Source organism: Diceros bicornis, chromosome 8 (assembly GCF_020826845.1).
Source record: "Diceros bicornis minor isolate mBicDic1 chromosome 8, mDicBic1.mat.cur, whole genome shotgun sequence".
Lineage (NCBI taxonomy): Eukaryota > Metazoa > Chordata > Mammalia > Perissodactyla > Rhinocerotidae > Diceros > Diceros bicornis.
The window spans coordinates 40167696-40189347 of NC_080747.1; the positions used below are offsets into that span (position 1 = coordinate 40167696).

General features: G+C 41.8%; 1 protein-coding gene across 3 annotated transcripts; it reads right to left on the reverse strand.

Annotated features, from left to right (window-relative positions):
- Positions 1-7060: 7060 nt before the first annotated feature.
- On the reverse strand, positions 7061-20577 carry OCIAD2 (OCIA domain containing 2). Of its 3 annotated transcripts, none has more exons than XM_058547031.1 (7): positions 20482-20577; positions 17850-17977; positions 14024-14120; positions 12368-12421; positions 10245-10292; positions 9156-9273; positions 7061-7415 (listed from the first exon to the last, which is right to left on the reverse strand). In XM_058547031.1, exons 2-7 carry the CDS (start codon positions 17913-17915, stop codon positions 7334-7336), a joined length of 465 nt encoding a protein of 154 aa, XP_058403014.1. In that variant the 5' UTR covers positions 17916-17977; positions 20482-20577; the 3' UTR covers positions 7061-7333. The 3 variants fall into 3 exon arrangements, with proteins under 3 accessions (XP_058403014.1, XP_058403012.1, XP_058403013.1); XM_058547029.1 differs by lacking the exon at positions 20482-20577 and adding an exon at positions 20277-20355; XM_058547030.1 differs by lacking the exon at positions 20482-20577 and adding an exon at positions 19882-20000.
- Between the last annotated feature and the right edge of the window lie 1075 nt (positions 20578-21652).

Genomic DNA, 21652 nt, shown 5'->3' on the forward strand with positions numbered 1-21652 from the left:
TGGGTTAGTGTGGGCTGCTCACAACATGGTGTGCTCAGGGCAATCTGGCTGTTTACATGACCAGTTAGGGCTCTAGTGTGAATGTTCCAGTAAGCATGGCAAAAGCTGCATTGCCTTTCCTTTATGACCCAGCCTCAGAAGTCATGTAGCATCATTTCTTCACAAGCCTGTCTATCCAAGGGCAGGAAGAGAAGACTCCCCACCTAGTCACATTTTTAAAAGAACATGTGGGATAGAAGGTGTTGCAGTGATCTTTTCAGTCCACTATTTGGTCACAGTAGTTCACGTCCCTCCCACGTGCAAAATAAACTCATATTTTTCCAAGGACCTCCAATTCAAATCTCTTTATGGTGGCTCAGAGTCCAGGAGCTCCTCGTCTAATCAGGTGTGGATGAGGCGCTTAGGTAAAAGTCCTTGAATACCATTCTCAGTGTGAAGACTTGTGAACTGAAGAAAGGTAGTGTCTGCCCTGTTCATCCCAAAAACCTATTAGGAATAACATCACTTCTCGAGACATCGCCATTCGAAAAGGGGGGAATGAGAGGCATACGCCAGTCAGTTGTCCATAGCAATTCTGAGGTCCTGCCAGCCTTGTTGCCAGTTCTTTGACAAGGGCTTAGGCATACCCCCCAGGGATTTGCCATGATTCTTGGTCCTGCCTCTCCCATGAAGGTAGCTCATGTTTGCAGCTGAGTGGGTTTCTCAATCTGCTTCCTGCCCATAGAAATCGGACTCCAAGGCCTCTTGATACTATCCCTGTCCAAACTTAAAATTTTTTAAACCTGTGAAGTTCTTAAGTATTAATTTATAATCCATTCCATTCCACAAAAGCCACCCATGTCTATTGAAGACAGTCCCTTTTCTATGTTGGGCTCCCTGTGAGGCTGATGAACAACGTCCCTAAGATTCTTAGAAGCCTTGGGCAGGGTCTACAAGGTATGCCTTTAAGACATGTAGAGGGCCATTTGTGTGTCTGAAATGTCTGAGGCACAGTCATTTTTCTGTGGGCTTGAACAGAAAATCTTATTGCCCCACTCTGGATTTGGTCTTTGCCTGGAAGCCTTTTCTGAATATGAGAACCCTTTGCTGGCTTAAATGACTCTTCTGAGCCTTTATATTTTCTACAAATCACATTTGGCAATGGAATTTGTTCTGTATATTATGTCTCTCCTCTCATTTTATTTTAGAAAAAGCCAGGTGGCACCCACAGCACTGCCCAGAAATCTTAGCTAGATCATCAAGTTCATTAGGTACATTTTCTATTTTCCATGTTACTGCAGGTAACAGTTTTGCTGAACTTTGCTGCATAATCAGAGTCTCTTCCAGCTCCCAATAACATATTCCTTTCATAACCCCTCCTTGGCCGCCTCCTGGGAAGCTCTTTAGGCTTCTGTTAAGACCCTCATCCAGGCCCTTTAGATTTTCACTATCTCCTCGAGGTTCTGCCAGCATCCAACTGCGATTTGTTCCCCAAACCAATGCCACATGCTTTAGGTTTTTGTTAGGGCCGCACCCCACTTCCAGCTGCCCAGTCTCTGCATTGGAGTTTGATGGAAAAGCAGAATTGCCGTGAATGATATCGAGTAAGGGGTTTAATATAGGGATTAGCCCTTATGGGCATTGTGGAGCTGATGGATCAGTAGGTACTGCTCCTGCATCTAGTATTGGGCATGTTATGTCATGATAGAGACACAAGTGGAAACACAGGTCTCTTTAGGCCCAAGTTTGGAACTGGCACACCTTCATTTCTGCCTCACATCTTGCCTAAAGCAAGTCATATGGACAAACCCAAAGTCAAGAGATTGGTAAGTAGGTCTCACTCACAGTGGGAAGGAAATGCAAAATTACATGACAAAAGGGGTGGCTGTAAGGAGAGGTAAGGAATTGGGCCAGTGATACAATCTACAAGCGCAGCAAAAGTAACGGCTGCTGCCCCTGTATTCTGGTGGCATTTATTCTGTGTGTATCTCATACAGACATTACATCACATTGTATTATAGCTATTTATTTACATATCTTATCTCCCCTACTTACCTCTTTGAGGGCAGGGACTATCTTATGTATGAATGTATCCCTGTTCTAGCACACTGCCTTGCATATTGTGGATATTGAAAAATATTTGTTGAATTAATGAAGGAAGCCATTTCTAGGCTTCCAAATCATAAGGGCTGTGTTATCCGCCCTGATTTTCAAACTCTTCTTCAGGGAGGTTCCTTTTTGATATTTCTTTCTCCACCATTATTAACTTCTACCTCCCCGGTCCCGCCTCTTTTGTCACTTTCCCATTCTGACCCTCATTCTTGCCCCACCCACAGCTAGAGATGAGAGAATCTCTAATAATCCAAACTACGATTTGAGGTTTGTATTTTATAACAAATTCTCCTTCAAGTCAATCATTCAGTCAACAAAAATTGCACACTTACCAAACATGAACACTATACACTAAGAAACAAAAGGGGTAAATGGAGTATTTTTCAGTGCAGATAGCACAATACTCGCCTGTTGAATTACAAAATTTTAGACTGAAAAGGACAGATAGTTGGGCCTGAAAATAGCATTTTAAAATTGAAAAGAGATAAGTGTATAATGAGTTACACTGAAGTTCAGAACAACCAGTTGTACAAGCATAAGATGGGGAGATGACTTAAAGTTGGGCAATATGAAAAAGCCTACCAGGGGCCAAAAGTGTGACACAATCACACATTTTTGGACTGCATTAGTAGTAGTAGTAGTAGTAGTAGTAGTGGTGATAACTAACATCCATTGAGTGGTTACTCTGAGCCATGCACTGTTCTAAGTGTTTTATAAGTATGAGCTCATTTAATTCTCATGAACAACCTGTCAGGTAAGTCTAAAATTTTTCCATTTTACAGATGAGGAAAGTGAGGCCCAGAGCAGATAAATAACTGACTCGATATCAGGTAGCCTGTAAGTGGTGGAGCCTGGATTTGAGCACAGGGCCTGATACAGAGTGACCCTTGCTATCAGTTCTGGTGCCTGAAAACAAAAAGCACAATAATCCTGTTCTCCTCTGAACTAGTCAAGCCATTTCTGGAGTCTTGGTGTGTGAGGACATCAATATCACAAACCAAGGTGTGTCCCAAGACCAGGATGTGAGAGGGCTGGGTACCCACTCCAATGGTGGAAAACACTGGGGCCCTTTAGCCAGAGTTCTGAGGGGAACGTGCATTCCAGTGTCTAAAGGCAATTATGTGAAGGAAGAACAAAGATTCCATTTTGTAGCCACAGGGGAATTAGGCTGTTTAGGCTGACAAACATTTATGAAGTGCCTATCTGGGCAAGAACTCTGGTTGGGGCTGGAGATTCAGACAAGTTAAAAAAGATAGACCTCCTTCCCTGGAGGAGCTCCCAGTCTAGAGGCGAGGGAGGCAGACCTGGGCTCCCACAGCCCTTTCTGAATAGCTCAGCAGCTGGGCAGTGTACTGGGTTGCACACCGTGGAGGAGCAGGTGTCCTTCCCCTGGAAGCACAAATGGAGGTCCTAGAATCTCACCTGTCCCGACACAGGTGGGGTTTCCACAGTGGGTGGGAGGTTGGGCTGGATCTCAAGCCACAAACTGGTGATGAGAATATAAGCTCCAGGAAGATGGAATTTTGTTGGTTGTGTTCACTGTGCAACAATCCCAGGACCCAGGATAGTGCCTGGCACAGAGTGGGTGCTCTATTATTGAATACATGAAAGAATGAACATTTAAAAACCAGAATATTTCACATAAAAACCTGCACTTGTTTCTTTTAAAAATTGTAACATTTAACAGCAGTGGGCCCACATATTTGTGTGTGTGGAAGAATATACCTGTGTTTAATATGCCACTAATCCAGCCTCATTCAATTACATCGTCTGTCTGGTCCTGGACTTCGCAGCCTCTGGATTAATCACTGAAATCTCTGCCAACTCTAAATGTCTGTGAAATCAAATTCTATAGTTGAAATTTGGGGGCAGAGTTTCAAAGTGCAAAAGGTTTCTGTTGATTAACAGATTGCATTATTTGAATATCAAGAAAATTACCTACATGATATTTTCATCACTTAATCGTCATTCAAGATAAATTTTATTACTATCATAATGTTAACAGAAAATAGATAAATCATCTATTCTGACAGCAAAGGAAGAGGATATCTTTGCTTAAATGAGAATTTAAAAAATATATTAGCATTGGGGCCGGCCCGGTGGCGCAAGCGGTTAGGTGCGCGCGCTCCGCTGCGGCGGCCCGGGGTTCGCTGGTTCGGATCCTGGGTGCGCACCGACGCACTGCTTGGTAAGCCATGCTGTGGCGGCGTCCCATATAAAGTGGAGGAAGATAGGCACAGATGTTAGCCCAGGGCCGTCTTCCTCAGCAAAAAAAAAAAAGAGGAGGATTGGCGGATGTTAGCTCAGGGCTGATCTCCTCACAAAAAAAAAAAAAAAAATATATATATATATATATATATATATTAGCATTATATACAGTACATCATTATATATATATTGATGATATATATAGAGAGAGATGTTATGTTTTTTTTCCTGGAAATTCTGAGATATTTTGATAAGAGAATCAGATGCAAAAGGATTATTCTACTACTTTTTAAATTGTGAAACGTACATTTCAGGCAGAATATAGTTTAACTCCAGCAATAACTTTTGAACTCCAGGATCACACAAACTTAGGCAAAATTTAGAGACAAATGGTCACCTTAGCTAACAGTGGGTGGAATGTCTGAGCAATGTCTCAAAATTTAAAAATATCTTGATAAAATCCTTTCTAGTCATCCATTCATATGTAACCCAAGAAAGAAACACACTTCTAGGCATCCCTGGAGTGTCAGAGGATGCATGGGACTAAAATAAATCATTCTGATGTTGTTTTCTGATTGGATAAGGATCATCCTTATTCTCATTAGTGCCATTCTTCTCTGGTAACAACGGTTTACTATGCTCTCTAGATAAAGTACAAATGTATGACAAGGCCGGTTGGTTTCAGATCTCAAGTTTGTCTCTACTTATAGGTACATCCAGGGATAAAGTAGTTAAATGTTACATTTTAAATTCCATTAACCAAATGTGAAATAATGGAATATTTTCCATTTTCTTCATTCTAGAATATCAGTCCATATCATAATAGGGAAAGTTTACCAATAAATTCGGCTAGACATCCTATTTTTATCGTGTAGTCTCAGCAGTTCTTTCTTTTATGTAAATTTACAATTTTATGCTATTGTTCTTTGCTAAGGTCTTTTTTTTTTTTCCTTTTTTTTTTTCCATCATGAAGGTACTACTTTCATAAGCTTATGACCACCTTGGAGATGAGTGTTGGTAATTGCTAAATGCTAAAAGACAAATGCAGCTCCTTTAACACATCTTCCTACAAGAAACAGCATTCTCCCCCAGATACTTGCTTCCTAATATATACAATAGATAATGCAGCAAAATATTCAAGGTTTCTTGGATGACCTTCCTGTTGTTTCTTTATTGATTTCCTTTCACACTAAGATCACTGTGATAAACTGCTTCAATGAATAACTTATCTACTTATGAAAAGTGCAGAGCCCAAACAATAAATCCAATTTAATTCAAAAGAACTATGAAAATGTCAGCAGTGAAAACAATGTGCCCTTTCAACAATAATAGATTCATCTTTTCCCAGTACTCCAAGACCGATTTCAATGTTGACTTGCTGTGCTTAGCGATGTGAAAATGTTCTGATCCTTGGAAAATCGTTTTCTGGGATTCGGGAAATAAATGTGCCCAATTCTGAATTTTTGCCAATAGCTGAGATAACAAAGAGCCAGCAATTGCTAGTGTCAGAGCCAAGAGTTAAACTGCATCCAAGAAGCTCGGATATTGGCTCAGTGTTCTGATTTACAGAAATAGAACTTTATCAACTGAAAAACCAGGATAGATAATAAAAAAAAGGACAGTCAAAAATCACTCCATTTCATAAGCCAGAAAGAGAAAGACAAACACTGTATGATCTCACTCATATGTGGAATATAAACCAACACATGGACAGAGAAAACTGGACTGTGGTTACCCGGGAAGTGGGGGTGGGGGGTGGGCACAAGGGGTGAAGGGAGTCATATATGGGGTGATGGACAAACAAAAATGTACAACCCAAAATTTCACAATGTTAGAAACCATTAAAATATCAATAAAAATAAAAAAAAAAAAAATCACTCCATTTCATACACTTAACGTTCATGCAAAAATAAAAACTTCCAAATATTTTTGATGTTTAAAATATTTCATATCATGTATTAACTTCTGAGGAGGTTTCCCTTTCTACCTCCATGGTACAGATTTCAAGACGTATTAAGTAAAACGCAAACGTGTACACACACACAAACCCAGTATATAAATGGTGACACATATATGTAAAGCATTTTCCTGAGAAAATGCAGAGATTCAAGAGAAGTTTTTATGTAGGGCTCAGACAACCTGCCATAAAACAAAAGGTACCTACTGGAAGAGTTTTGGTTTCTTTTTCATGCAAAAAACGTGGCAGAGTAGGAATCCAACTCTTGGGGTTGGATCGGCTACTCCTAAGCTCGCTGTAGCCCTTAAAGGTTATCATTCTACAAATTCATTCCTCCAGGACTCTTCCCATAAATAAACTGTTCCTTGGGAGGAGGGACAGTTTGGGAAGCTGTTTATTCTTTCAGGCCACTAGCAGTATATAAAGGAACCCAGTTCTTGAGCACTGACCAAGAGCGTGTACCCATTAGCTAAGCGAGTAACCTAAAGACAATGGGGTTTTTCCAAAACTACCATAGCAATGAGGCATAAAGTCACCTAGGTCACCAAAAGGACAGTTGATTCCTAGTGTGACTCCTTCAAATGAAATATTTTTCATTAAGTTAAAAATCTGGGCCCCTACATTTTAGAAAGTACTTCCCATACCTATAAGACACAATCTTTCTTGCCCTGTGTTTCTATGTCCATACACATTGGTTTTCTTTGGGGGCACGTCTTCCCAAGTTTCTCAACATTCGTTCCTGTCTTCTGTCAGAGATCTTAAAACCCTGAACAAAAGCGGAGTGAAAGAATGGATGCGGGTGAATCAGAGAAGACTCTAAATTCTTTTATTAGGCTGTAAGCAAGTTAGGGTGCAACATAATTTCTTTATGGTGTGTGAGGGCTCCCAACACGTCTTTAAATAGCAGAAAAACATAATGCTCAATTCAGTTGAGAATCTTCCATAGAAAGCATTTCAATAGAGAGAATCACAATGTTTCTGCTCCACCATAAGTATATTATTTTAAAGTACACTTGAAATTTTAAATGCGTACAAATTTAGAGGTTTAAGAAACTTCAAAAGCCAGAGATACAGTGTTTAGGAAGCCGAAGGCTGTGAACTGCCCTTCTCACTTAATCCATGCTTAATTTTGCATTCCTCACAGGTGAGCAGGCAGTGCCTAGAATAGAAGCAAAAACAGTGGTTTGCCCTTTGACACTAGAAGCTCCAGTCTTAACACAAGATTATTTAAAGACATTGTTTATGCTAAAGTTCACAAGCCTATTTTTTTTCAGGAATAATAGCTGTTTCTTAGTTTGAGACTCTCAGAATTGCATCCAAAAAAAAGGCCAATCACGATCTTCACGTCCAATGTTTTCACCATATTGTACTGCCTCTCAATTAGAATCCACTGTGACAGGCCGGCCCGTGGCTTAGCGGTTAAGTGCGCACGCTCTGCTACTGGCGGCCTGGGTTCTGATCCTCGGCACGCACCGGCGCACCGCTTCTCCGGCCATGCTGAGGCTGCATCCCACATACAGCAACTAGAAGGATGTGCAACTATGACATACAACTATCTACTGGGGCTTTGGGGGGGAAAAAAAAAAGGAGGAGGATTGGCAATAGATGTTAGCTCCGAGCCGGTCTTCCTCAGCAAAAAAGAGGAGGATTAGCACGGATGTTAGCTCAGGGCTGATCTTCCTCAAAAAAAAAAAAAAAAAAAGAATCCACTGTGACAAGTGAGAGTCTTTAGAGAAATGTGCCCCCAAAACTCATCCTGTAACACTGTAGTAGAAATAGCTATTGTTAAGTGAGCATAAGTGAGGCCATCTTGCTACACTAAATGGGCCAAGCCCCTCCTTTGTGTGACTACTCGTTGCTCTGCCCGCACTCCAAAAAATTCACATGCTCTCCTGATTTATGACCTCCACTTAACGTATGTACTCCTCAATAGCTTGATAAATTAAAAACTGTGTTCTATGAGTTTCTCCCTAGGAACAGGCTGACCACAGGGGCGAAACACACCTATAAGGTATCCATCACAGCTAACAGAAGAATGGAACAATGTGATGCCTAGAGCCCATCACCCCTGGAGAGCAACATCCCTGGACCCCCTCCTCAGTGCCCATTTTCCCTATATAACTGCCTCAAGATTCTGTAATCTTTGAAGACGGGTCTTTGAGACATTAGTCACCTGTCTTCCAATTTGCAGGCTAATCTAATTAAACTTTGTTTCTTGATCTCTAACTTGTGATTAATTGGCTCAGATTGCGGTGAGCAGAGCGAGCCCATTGCTTGGTAACACTATTATTTACTGAGTGCATCCTGAGTGTCATGAATAATCATTTCTATTCCTTACAACATCCCATGAAAACAATTCTGATCTCCATTTTATACAGATGAGAAAACTGAAGATTAGAGTTTAAGAAACTTTTTCAAGGTCATACAGCTTAGTAAGTGGTAGAACTAGTTTTCAACCTAGGTAGTCTTAACAGCGGAGACAATGCTGTTCACTCCAGAGTCCTACTGCTTAAATCCCCTAATGAGACCACGATACATATTAACACAGAAAAGGCTCTGAGAAGTCATGCAGTAAAGAAATCTGTCTAAATTTTGTCCAACTCTGTGATGGTAGGAGCCATGTCTGCTCATTAAAATATTCTTTAGAGTCTTGCACAATGCCTTGAACATAGCAGGTACTCACTCAATATTTGTTGAGCAAATAAAATAGGGAACTACGCTAAATAATGAATAATTATGGTTGAAGTTGAACAGCAACAACTCAAAATTTGAGGGTTAAAGAGTTTTTTCCCCAACATATGGATGTTAAACTGTTTAATATTATAAATGGTGAATGATCTTTCATTTAATTTTTTATAATTTTCTTCATTACAATTCCTCAAGCAAACAAATCACAAACCTGTTATGCCCTGGACCAAAACCAGCCCCACGGAGGTGGTCTTCAAATGAATGGAATTTACTCTGGCATGCTCCTATGTATGACACCTTTCCAAGGCCAAATCCCAAGATACCAGCCACTGTAAAAGCAGGTTAGGAAAAACAGATAATTTAAAGGTTCCGAATCTCCTCCATCAATTATCTTCTAGAACTTTCTTTATTAACAGTAGTAATTTTTATATTAAAAGTACCATGACAAATCAATGAACAAAACCTCTGAGAATGAAGCTCCCTGTTAAAGTGCAGGATTGCGAACTGGAGACTTTCTGATCTCCTCCATGTTGAACTGATGGTAGAAGGGCCAGGACAGAGCAAGCAAAGGTGCTGTCCCAGAGACAGGCAACCAGGCCCAGCTGGCAACATGTGTCTGAGGCCATCAGGGGAGGAAGCAGGCAGCAGGGTTTGGGTTGTGGCTATAGGTGGCCTCCAAATCACTGAGAGGGGAGCCCCTTAACTCTCTTTATGGACTGGAGTTTGGGGCACTGCAGTCCATCTCGCTTGTAGAGAAGAGAGGTCACGAGGCAGAGGAACCTCCTATGGAAGAAATCTCCCACCTGCTCCTCCTGCTGGGAATGAGGTTCCAGACTGTGTATTGGACTGCACCCTCTTTGTACATAAAAGTCTTTGTATACATAACGAGTGGAATAAGATGAAACTCCAAGGTTGTGGTAAATGTATTATTAGATAGTCCCTGGTTTTAAAAAATCATTCTTTATGTCCATTATGGAAAATATTTTGAAAAAATTGACCAAAAGAAGAACATTTAAGTCCCTAACAGATCTATCATTCAGAGGCTCTGCTGTTGACATCCTCCTGGGTGTCCTGCCAGTCCCTCCTAGTCCATGAAAGGACTGTCTAAGGTGAAGTCCCTACTGCTCAGCTTTACCTCAGAAAGTGCTGAATGAACTAAGAACTGCAAGAAGGCAAAAAATGGAGACTGAGTTTTTAGAGTCAATATAGGCAATTTGGTTAACCTGAACATTCGTATCTTGTTGCTATAAACATCTTTCTTTTAAAAATGAATCTTCTGTTTTTTACTTCTATGACTTACGTGCAACTTTAGGCAACGATCCAAATCTTGGATTGGCTGCTAAATAACCTAAGGAGTAATATATAAATACATTATTATTTCATTTTATAACATTTACATTTATAAAATATAAAGGAATCTTCAAAGTTTAAGATATACACAGATTATTACCTAAAGAGATGATCTTAAAAGAATTATAATTCAATTCCTCATTGGATTTAACTCTCACATAGCCATTTTTGGTAAGTAGCAAGTATTAGCTTTAAAAGAATAAGAAATAGACAACTCAAAACTGATTTAGAGATATCAAAGCAAAGGTGGAGGTAACAACGTAGTTCCAAGCAATTAGTCATTGCCCCCTCCCCTTTTTAATTAACTCAACACAGTTTCAGTTTAGAGATTCACAGTATCTATATCACAATTTTTAAACGAAAACATTACAACCTGTGGTAGGCAGAATAATGGCCTCCTAAAGATGTCTGCATCCCAATCCCTGGAGACTATGAATATGTTATACTATATACTAAAGGGGAATTAAGCTAGAAAATGGAATTAAGGCTGCTAATCAGATAACTTTAAAATAGAGTGATTATCCTGGATTATTTGGGTGGGCCCAATGTAATCACAATGACCTCTGAACGAGGAAGAGGGATTTGGAGACAGAACCAGACAGATGGCAGTACGAAAAGAATTTGGCTCAACCGTTTGCTGGCTTTACAGACAAGGAAGGGGCTATGAGCCAAGGAGTGTAGGTGGTCTCTAGAACCTAGAAAGGGAAAGGAAGCCCAAGAGCCGCCAGAAAAGAATGTAGCCCAGCCGACACTCTGATTTTAGCCCAGTGAGATCCATTTTGGACTTCTGACCTCCAGAACTCTAAGACAATCAATTCGTATTGTTTTAAACCACTATGTTTGTGGTAATTTGTTATAGCAGCCATTAGAAAACTAATACACCACCCTGGAAAAGCATATTTACACACATGTAAGAGATGGTAGATTTTGAGTATGCAGTTTAATATTTATAAAACATAGTCCCTATAGATGTTGTGGCCATATTTTTTTGTTATCCAAAATGGTCCGACAAAGGCTCCTTACTGATTGATGAATATACTCCTATAAAAAGACTATCTTCAGGGGCCAGCACGGTGGCGCAAGTGGTTGAGTGCGCGCGCTCTGCTGCAGCGGCCCGGGGTTCGCCGGTTCGGAACCCGCGCACGCACCAACGCACTGCTTGGCAAGCCATGCTGTGGCGGCGTCCCATATAAAGTGGAGGAAGATGGGCATGGATGTTAGCCCAGGGCCAGTCTTCCTCAGCAAAAAGAGGAGGATTGGCAGATGTTAGCTCAGGGCCGATCTTCCTTACCAAAAAAAAAAAAAAAAAAGACTATCTTCAAGTTATAAAAATGAAATCATATTTAATAAATCACCTGTAAGCACAACAATAATATTGATTGAAATAGGATTCTCCTAGATATATGACACACGTGGTCTTTGAGATCCAAAAAAGAACTAGAACATCTTCTCTCATGTTTGCTAGGTATAAATACTCTGTAAAATCCTGGTAGTCAGCAGTCATCAATACAATGGGCTTCAACAGGGTCAGGTGCCTTCTTGATATTTGAGGACTAAGCAAGGCCTATGAGTTCTCTTGTGAGACGGAGCCAAGGAGAAAGAAGAGAGCAAGGAGGGAAGAATAGAGAGGAAAACTGGAAACTCTAAGAGGCAGGGAGTAGTCATGTGTGGAGATGCAGGGCGGCTGCTAGTCCTCACGATCTATTGTACAAATTTGACAGGGTGCCCTTCCTCAGGCAGATGCAGCCTTCTGCCAGGACAAATGGCTTGATGGACAGAGCCTGGGTGGATTTCAGCCCCACTTACTTCCTCCCTGGAGCATACTTGTGCAGGGAGACATTAATTCCATCTGCAACTTTAATTTCCCTTTGCCAGGTAACCTAATATAGTCACTCATTCTGGGGATTAGGACATCTTTGGAAGATTGGGGGGACTTAGGCTGAAAATACGCAAAAGTCTTTGTAAACAGATCCTCTAACAAAAAATAAATGCCAAGTGCCAAAAAGCTGCCAAGAGGGTCACAGAAAACTGGGCTCTCTCAAGTTAAATTATTTAATGAATATTGAATCTTACCTTGGTGGACCAGTCCTTGGGTGACAAGCATGCTTACAAGAGAAAAAGGCAGAGCTGTAAAACAAAAATGCCCTTCAATATTGGTATTTGAAAATTTGGCACCTCACCTAGAAGTCAGGGAGAATTACTCTGAGTTTTTTCTCTTACCTACCTTGGCAATGAGTTTTTAGTTATTTGTTATTTTACTTATTCAACAAATATTTATTAAGCATCGCATGGAGAATTTTCTTGAGATCTGCCCCAGGCACTCAACCTGATGCACAGCATTAATCTGACAAAACCTAAACCCCATCCTACTCCATCTCTGACATCCACTTTTATTGAGTGCCCACCACGGACCAGATTCTGATCACTGCATGCGCCACAGGCATCTTCGTGTGTGTGCACTTAGCTGTTGAATTTGGGAGTTGCCATTAGCTTTATATTTTGAAATTTTCAATCCTACATAAAAGTTAAAAAACAGTACAATAAACACCTGCTCACCCTATCTAGGATAGCTCCCTGCTTTTGTCTTTCATGACATTTTGTTGCACAATTTGGATATGTCTATTTTCTGAAGATTACAAGATTACTACGTTCAGGTTAAACATGGGTGACATTTAGCTATGATTTTTAGAACAGGCAAGTTAGTCTGGCAAAGGCAGTTTCTAGTTCTGTCAAAATGTGTCAAATGACTTTTTCCAGAAGCAGAGAGCAGTGATAAACATGTAGCTCTTCCTAGCAACCCAGACAAATCAAATAGCAACCAATTCTTCAACTCCTATCTACCTAATGGTAGGCAAATGGGTCATACTGAAATGTTAATCTACTGGGGCTCAATTAAATTACTTATTCATAGCTTGTCAGGAAAGACACGAATTTTTAGGAGCACAATCATAATCACAGTAATGCATAATGAATATCAACTTCTAAAGAGTGTTACTTCCAAAACAACTGATAACTGAATTTGAATGATTTCAGAAACCAAAATGAGTATTTCAAAGTATAAATTATGCTGACGTCAGCAGTGTTGCAAAATATTGGGACTAGACCCATACGCTCTATTATGACATTTTCAAATGACAAATCATGAATTTTTTAAATTCGAAGAGACCTTAATGCACAGCCTGAATTCACACCTTTGTCTTACATAAGGCAGTTCCAGAAAGAGGAAGTGACTCAGCAGAGAAGTTTACTTCAGAGACATTGCAAGAGAAGTATTAATGGAATGCTGCCACTTTTCATTCATTCCACAAACATTTAATAGGTATTTTCCATGTGTGAAGCACTGTGCTTGGTGCTGGGATGAAGCAATGAAACTGACATTATTTCTGAACTTAATGAAGGTTAGAGTCTAGTGGAATTTAGGAAGGTCTTCTCTTTCAAGAAATTCTAAATAACACTCGCAGTACATGTTCTCTGTCACATGAAGGAAAGTGTCATGTGTGCATCACTTTTTGCTAAGTGAGATACAGTGCTCCTAAATTAGATTTTATCTCTGCCCTTAAAAGGGTCTTAACATGGATTTAAAGTCTAAACAGCCTCAGATATCAAAGTTCTTCAGAGAATCACGCAAAGTCCTGCCCCAAAATAAATCTTTACCACAATTCTAATACGAGATTTAGGCAGTTTATCGCAGCAAATAGAGTGTTAAAGATGAAGAGGGGTGCCAATTACCTCTCTTCCAGAAACTTTCTTCTTGACATTCTCGGATAATCTTTGAAATCTCCGCTCTGTGGATGTGCAGTTTTGATTTTGGACAAAACAACAGGCTCTGTAAGGAAAGTTAGATGCTGAGTTGACTGAAATCATCAGAAAAGCATCTGCTTTGTTTACTCTGGAGCAGGGCAGGGAGGGCTCTTCACCCTGGTCACATGGCCTGCGTTCTGTGCTGGCTGCCAGCACACAGCAACGACCAGTCTCAGCCAGTGCTTTCCAGCTGGGAACGCTGCATGGACTTAGGCAAGGAAAGAATCCCAGTTGGAGAAGCAAAGGGTAATTCACCGACCAGAGAGCATGGAGCAGATATCTGGTCAGAATGAATTACTGACGAGGCCACATTTTCTCTCTGACCTCCAGCCTCTGTCCCCGCAGTGCACTCTTCCTGGAAAGCTACTCACTCCCTTTGCCTACCTGGTCTCCTGACGACCCAGTTCAATGTTGTCTCCTGGGTGAAAAGCGAAGATTTCCTATACAGCACAATATTTACACATCTGGAATGGCTCTCAGAGCAGTGTGTTACAAGTTATCTATTTACAGATCTATATTCCAGTTTACCTATTTATACTTCTGTATGCATTTTTAGACTATGAACTAACAGACTGCTTTTTATTCTACATAGTTTACTTTCTATCTTAACAAGTTTCTTTACACATTTATAGGTGGTCTGCACATAATTTCTGGTGGAACTACTGACATGGTTGACAATTTTTACTAGTTCTATAGTATTTTTTATCATGTTGATATGCTATAATCTGGACTAGCTCCCATCTTTTACGATCCCTCCCCCTTTGTAGGTATGTATGTATTATTTACTGACTCTTATGCACATTCTCCATTTTCATTCTCCTCTGCCCATCACCACCATTCTGGGTGTTTAATGTGGATCTTTTATAGGTATGCATTTTTGCAAAATGTTCATTGTTCTGGGTGCATGCATCTTTTTAAAATGTAAATGGTATTGTTTTATATATTTAATTTTATTTTAAAAAATATTTTTAACTAAGCTTTATGTTTTTAAGATCCATCCCTGCACCCATCTAGTCCACTGCTTCTAACTGCTGCATAATTCTTCAGGATGCTTCCAAGTCCCCACCACCACATGTCCCCTTACAGACGCATGTGACAACGTTTCTCAGATATATATGTAGAATATATAGGGCATGCGTATTCCCAATTTGACAAAGTCTTGATAGACTGCCCTGCCCAGTAGCTGCACCACTCTCCACCCCCACCAGCAGTGCCTGAACCTTCCTCTGCCTACAGAGCCTGCATAAGGCTAGTTAAGCTGGATTCCAAGCAGGTTAAAGATTTTGTAGACTTGGCATTATCCAGTTTTCTAAATTTTGACAGTTTAATAGGTATAGAGTAATATTTTATTGTCTTATTTGCATTTCTCTGATAACTAATGTGTTTGAACCTCTCTCATATTCTTTAGGCAGACTGCCCTTCTCCTCTTGTGTTGAGGAAATCCTGGTAACTGGACCTGGGTTGTAATCTTTTTTATATATTGACTCATTAATTTTTTATTGTGGTAAAATACATATAACATAATATTTACCATTTTAAAGTATACAATTCAGTGACATTAAGTACATCCACAACATTGTGCGGCCATCACCACTATCTAGTTCCAAAACTTTTCATCACCCCAGAAGGAAACCCCATAAACATTAAGCAGTCTTTCCTCATTCTGTCCTCCCTCTAGCCCCCCGCAACCATTAAGTTGCTTTGTCTCTATGGATTTGCCTATTCTGGATATTTTATATAAATGGTATCATACAATATGTGACCTTTTGTGGCTGGCTTCTCTTCCTTTGCACAATGTTTTCAAGGTTCATCCATGTCGTAGCATACATCAGTATTTCATTCCTTTTTATGACTCAATAATATTCTATTGTATGAATACATCACATTTTGTTTATCCATTCATCCACTGATGAATATTTAGGTTGTTTCCACTTTTTGGCTATTGTTATGAACAATCCAAGTTTTTGTTTGAACACCTGTTTTCAGTTCTGATGGGCTATATGGTAACTCTATGTTTAACTTAATGAGGAACTGCCAAACTGTTTTCCATAGCAGCTGCATCACTTTACAATCCCACCAATAAAATATGAGGGTTCCAATTTCTCCACATCCTTATCAACACTTGTTATTTTCTGTTTTGCTTTTGTTTTTAATTATGGCCATGCGAGTGGGTATGAAATGGTATCTCACTGTAGTTTTGATTTGCATTTCCTTAATGACTAATGGCATTGAGTATCTTTTTATTTGCTTGTTGGCGATTTATATACGTTCTTGGGAGAAACACAGACCCTTATCAGATATATGATTTGCAAAACATTTTTCTCATTCCGTGAGTGGTTCATTCATTTTTTAAAAACAAATTTTATTTAATTTGTTCCTTATCATAAAAGCCACACTTGTATTTCCTTGTATGTGAATTATTTATGTAGGTCCTCTGCTATTTATATCTCTTGGAGTTTTAGTGTTTTTCTTGCTGAGATGCAGCTCTTTGGCTTTTGAAGTTTACCTTGCTGATTTTGCCAATGCTCTTTTTTGGATTCTTTGTTTGTAGTAGATGTCAATGTGGATGACGGTCACGTCACCATTTCTTGAGCACTTTCCCACGGGCCGGGCACTGTGCCAAGCACTTCACATGCATGATGACAAGGTGGAAGGCACTATGTCTTCAGAGCTCTACAAGCAACTCAAGCAGCCACCGTCCCTCTTCTTCCTCTACAACTCCCCACAGCACAGCACAGGGAGGTGGGGGTCAGGGTGAGCACAGTGATGAAAGAAAAAGCTGTTCTCCTTCTCCACTTACCTTAGTTCTTCAGCAAGCACTCCTCCTTATCCCAGTGTAAATCTCTCTCCTTGCTTCTGGCTGTGGCTGTGGCAGAAATAAGGAACACTCCTCTTCTCCCCTCCCCCAAACCCACACATATATACACATCCAGGGTCGGGGACCCCGACTCTCACAATTGCTGTGAGTCCTGCAGTCAAGATTGCAGCTCTTGCAGAGTGTCCACAGAGCTCTGCTGATCCTTTTCTGTGCAGCCGTAAATGTTTTATGGCTCTCGATTTCAGAGGCAACTAGGGTGTCCAAATTATTCTGCTTGTGACTTGATATCATTTGTCTGTGTGCCTCTCCTAAACTTTGCTCCTTAACCATCACCTCCTCCATAAACTATTTTTAGCTTGAAAAGTTGACCCCGGAGAACATGAACTCCATTTACCCATCACGAAATACTTTCTCTTTTCTTCATTTATGTGTCCCTGAAACACTTAATATTCATTCTTAACAAGTTGAAAAATTGTGCCCATGTTAACACTTGGGTTCTCAATCTGATGGCTAATATAGCAGTAAGCACTCTGCTATCCTGAACAGGAACACCTGTTCAGCAGCATATACTTAGTATGATCAGCTTTGGTAACAAAAATGTAAAAACAAGCATCATGTATCATTCCATTAGGTTCAAGTAAGAGTTTTGCTCCACTGAATGAAACCTCTTCAGTCATTGACAGCCTATGTAAGAGTTATTTAAGCTGGATTCTAAACAAGGAAGAGTAAAGAAAGGATTTTGTAAATAAAATTTTAAAAGGCTCCCTTTCAAGGCAGCCAAAAACACACTTTCCTTCACCATTCCATTTTCCTTGAACCCATCCAACAAAGTACCAGATTGAAAAAAGTAAATGAGATGACTGGTCAGGATGAGGTTTAAGGAAAGTCCTGTATGATGTTCCTCTTCAGATGTCAGACTTCAAATTAAAAATATACCTGCTTGCTTGGTGGTGGCAAATGGGGACCTTTATCTTGGTTTTCATGAGTAGACACTGAAGCCATGATGACTTTGTCTTTGCTTCCCTTCTAGTGGCGTGTACTCAGCGTACTCCTTGACCTGATGTCTAAGGAAAGTAGAAGAGAGTGACTATGCCATAACTGAATGTTTATATCAACATTAAAAACACACTTAGTATCAACTCACCTATTTGGGAAACTTATTTTCATTTGTCATTAGTTTTAATCAGCAACCACCTGCAAACTCACTTTCTAATGCTCCTCCCCTACCAACACACACAAACTCACTCACTAATGGTGACAGATCAGATTTACAGTGGAGTGAAATGTCACACTGTGCAGAGTGAAATGTTTTACTACCTATAAATTGTGTCCTCAAAAGTTTCAGTTCATTACAAGGTCATTAACTACACAAATATTTACTGAGTGTCTATTACCTGCCAGGCCAGGGGATACACAGAAGGATGAGACAAAATCAGTGTTAAAGGAACTCACAGTCTGAAGGGGAAGATGGACAAGTCAGCAGTTACACAACATGCAAAGGGCTCCTCTAGACGTATGCACAGGGTGCTAAGGAAGGAGAGCAAGAAAGGTCTATTTTGTCTGGCCAGGTCTGAAGATACGAAAGATTAAGATTCCTGAGTGTTTAAGAGCTTTGTAGAGGACGGATGGACTCTGGGGGCAGGAGGACCACTTTGGAAGATGCTGAAATAGGGCAGGCAAGGAAAGAGACCTGAGCCAAGACCATGGAAGAAAAGATAGAGATGACTAACTTGGGTTTGGAAATGTTGGATTTGGGTGCCTATGGGAGCATACATTGGAATTAGCCAGGAGGGATTAGAATATTTGAGGATTTGGGTCTGGAGTTACAGATTAGGAGTAGGCTGGAGAGATGAATTTGGGAGTTGCCATCACAGAGACGACAGGTAAAGCAAGAAACATCAACAAAATAGTCTAAAAAGAGTATTGGAGAGAGCCAACCTCGATGGTCTAGTGGTTAAAGTTCAGCGTGCTCTGCTTCGGTGGCCCGGGTTCGGTTCCAGAGCATGGAACCACACCACTCATCTGTCCATAGCCATGCTGTGGTGGTGGCTCACATAGAAGAACTAGAAGGACTTACAACTAGAATATACAACTATGTACTGGGGCTTTGGAGAAGAAAAAAAAAAAGAGAGAGGAAAATTGGCAACAGATGTTAGCTCAGGGCGAATCTTTCCCAGCAAAAAAAAAAAAAAGAGTACTAGAGAATGTGAACATTGAGGCCAAAAGAATATGAACAAGAGAAGAAAAAAAACAAAAGAAAAACCAGCCAAGGAAATGGCTGAGAAGGAATAGTTGATACTGAGGGGAGGGTGTTTCTGAAGGACGGAATGAATCATTGGTGTCACATGGCTCATAAATGTGATTTGGCAAGGATGGGCATAGTCCAGGTGGACTATGAGTCCCCCCTCCCCCCGCTACAGGCCACTGTACTCTGCAGCCCTGGACTCCATGACTGCCACTAATTTCTGCACAAAATGAACATGTTATCATACACAATTCTATTTCTTACTAAACTGCTGGCACATGAACCAAGGGTACCCTTACTTGTACCAAGTTTCACCCTAGGTGATTAACGTTCTTGTAGATGCCCTACAGCAGAAAGTCTTGGAATCAGAAAGACCTGAGTTCAGATCCTGCCTCTACTCCTTGCTAGCCCTGTGCTTTGCAGCAAGTGACTTAACGTGTCTGTGCCTCACCTTTCTTACCTGTTAAGTGGGGTAATGGACATAACAACCTTGAGGGGCTGTTGCAAGTATGAGGGATGAGGAGGAGAGGTGAGGTCCATAAAGCCCCAGCACACACTGAGGGTGTGGGCAGTAAAGGGCAGCTGTCAGAGTGGCCCTGGGCACCCTATTTCTTGAGGACCTCCAAGAAGCCTTTGTTGACCTAAGGCCACATTAGATTATCTTTGCTTAGTGAAGCATTAGGCCGTGACCTCAAATCAGGAAGCAAAGATACCACATCTCACCTTTGGTGATGAGGTCCCCTTGCACCCAATTAACCATCAGCCCTCATTAATCAAGCCTTCTGAGGATCCTGCCTTCCAGGTGCAGCTCCTACCACCACGCCCCAGTCTGGTCTGGGGTCTCTCTGTTTCTTGGGGGGAGAATCAGCCCGCTGAAATACGCCGCCACGCCCAGCCAGAGGCTGCTTGCACGACCCCAAGCCCCCCACCCTCGCCCGGGTCACTGCCGCAGCCCGAGCCGGGCGGGGAGGGGTCGGAGCGGGCGACTGTAGGCGGCCGCGGCCGACCCGCGCAGCCTGCGAAGCACCCTCGTCCCCGAGGATCCAGGAAGTAAAGCGGACAAAGGAGGCCACCCCTTCCTCGCCATCTCTCCCCCGTCCCCCCCTGGGCGGTCTCACCTGCGCGGGTGACGATTGCCTCTCACGCCTCGTCACCGGCGTTCGCTGAGCCGATCCCGCTTCTCTCCGCGGCTGCCCCTGCAGCCAGGACCGCGCCCCTCCCCCCCGCCGCCCCGCCTCGCCTCCCCGCCTCCCCCCCCGCCCCGCCCCGCCCCTCAAGGCCTGCGGGGCAGAAGTCCCGTCTCCGCGCTTCCCTGGCCCTCACCTCTCTTCCCGGAGCTTCCCTTCTGCTTCCTGCTTCCTCTTGCTCCGCGCTCGGCTTGCTGCTTCTCGCTTGCTCGCTTAAGTAACTCAACAAGTGCGCCGCCATCCCCCACCTTGCGGTCCCTTTCTCTGTTGGTGGCATCAGCACCCACACCCATCTGCTCAGGCTGAAACCGGCCTTTTTGGTAGAACCCCGCACCCCACCCTCAAGCCTTGTCATGACACCTGGTAGATTCTACCTCCTTGATGTCTTTCAAATAACTCCTTCCCTCCCAACAATAACAGCAACCACCATTTATTGAACACCATCCCTGGGCCAGGGGTTCACATTCACTTATCTGCAATCCTTTTTTTTTTTGTTTTCTTTTTTTGAGGTATAATTGACATGTAATATTGTATTAGTTTTAGGTGTACAACATAGTGATTCACTATTGGTCTACACTGGGAAATAATCACCACAAAAAGTCTAGTTAACATCCATCATTATACATGGTTACCAAAAAAAAATTCTTTCTTCCTTGGGATGAGGACTTGTAAGATCTACTCTTTTAGCAACTTTGAAATATGCAACACAGTGTTATTAACTATAGTCACCACGTACGTTACATCCCCATGATTTGTTTACTTTATAACTGGAGGTTTGTACCTTTTGACCCCTCCACCCATTTCGCCCATCCTCGTGCAATCCATTTTACAACCCTTTAGGGTGAGTGCTATTATGCTCATTTTGTGGACTGGGCACTGAGGTGTCCAAGGCCACACTGGGAGTTTGGAGTCAAAGCCCGTCAGCTTGACTCCCAGGCCTTCTCTTTCCCTTGTTCTTTGTCCATGCCTTCCTGCCTCCTGCCCTTCCCAACCTCTGACATGTGTAGGGGGATGCTGGCTGTCTTTACTACCTATATCACTCACACCAACCTCAGCCGAGGTTCTTCCCTGGGACATGCCGCTGGGACTCAGGGAGTATCTTGAGTTGGAAGAGAGGAAGGCCCTCACCATTTCTTACCTTTTCTACTGTCCTAATTGGTCTCTACGCCTCTGGCCTTAGCCTCTCCACAATGCTCACCCCCTTCCTTACTCCTCCGCCATCTCCGCCATCCACCTGGGCCTCCTTTGTTCCTAATGTTCACCTAACTTCTTCCACCTGAGCGCTGGCGTGGAGGCTCCTCCTACCT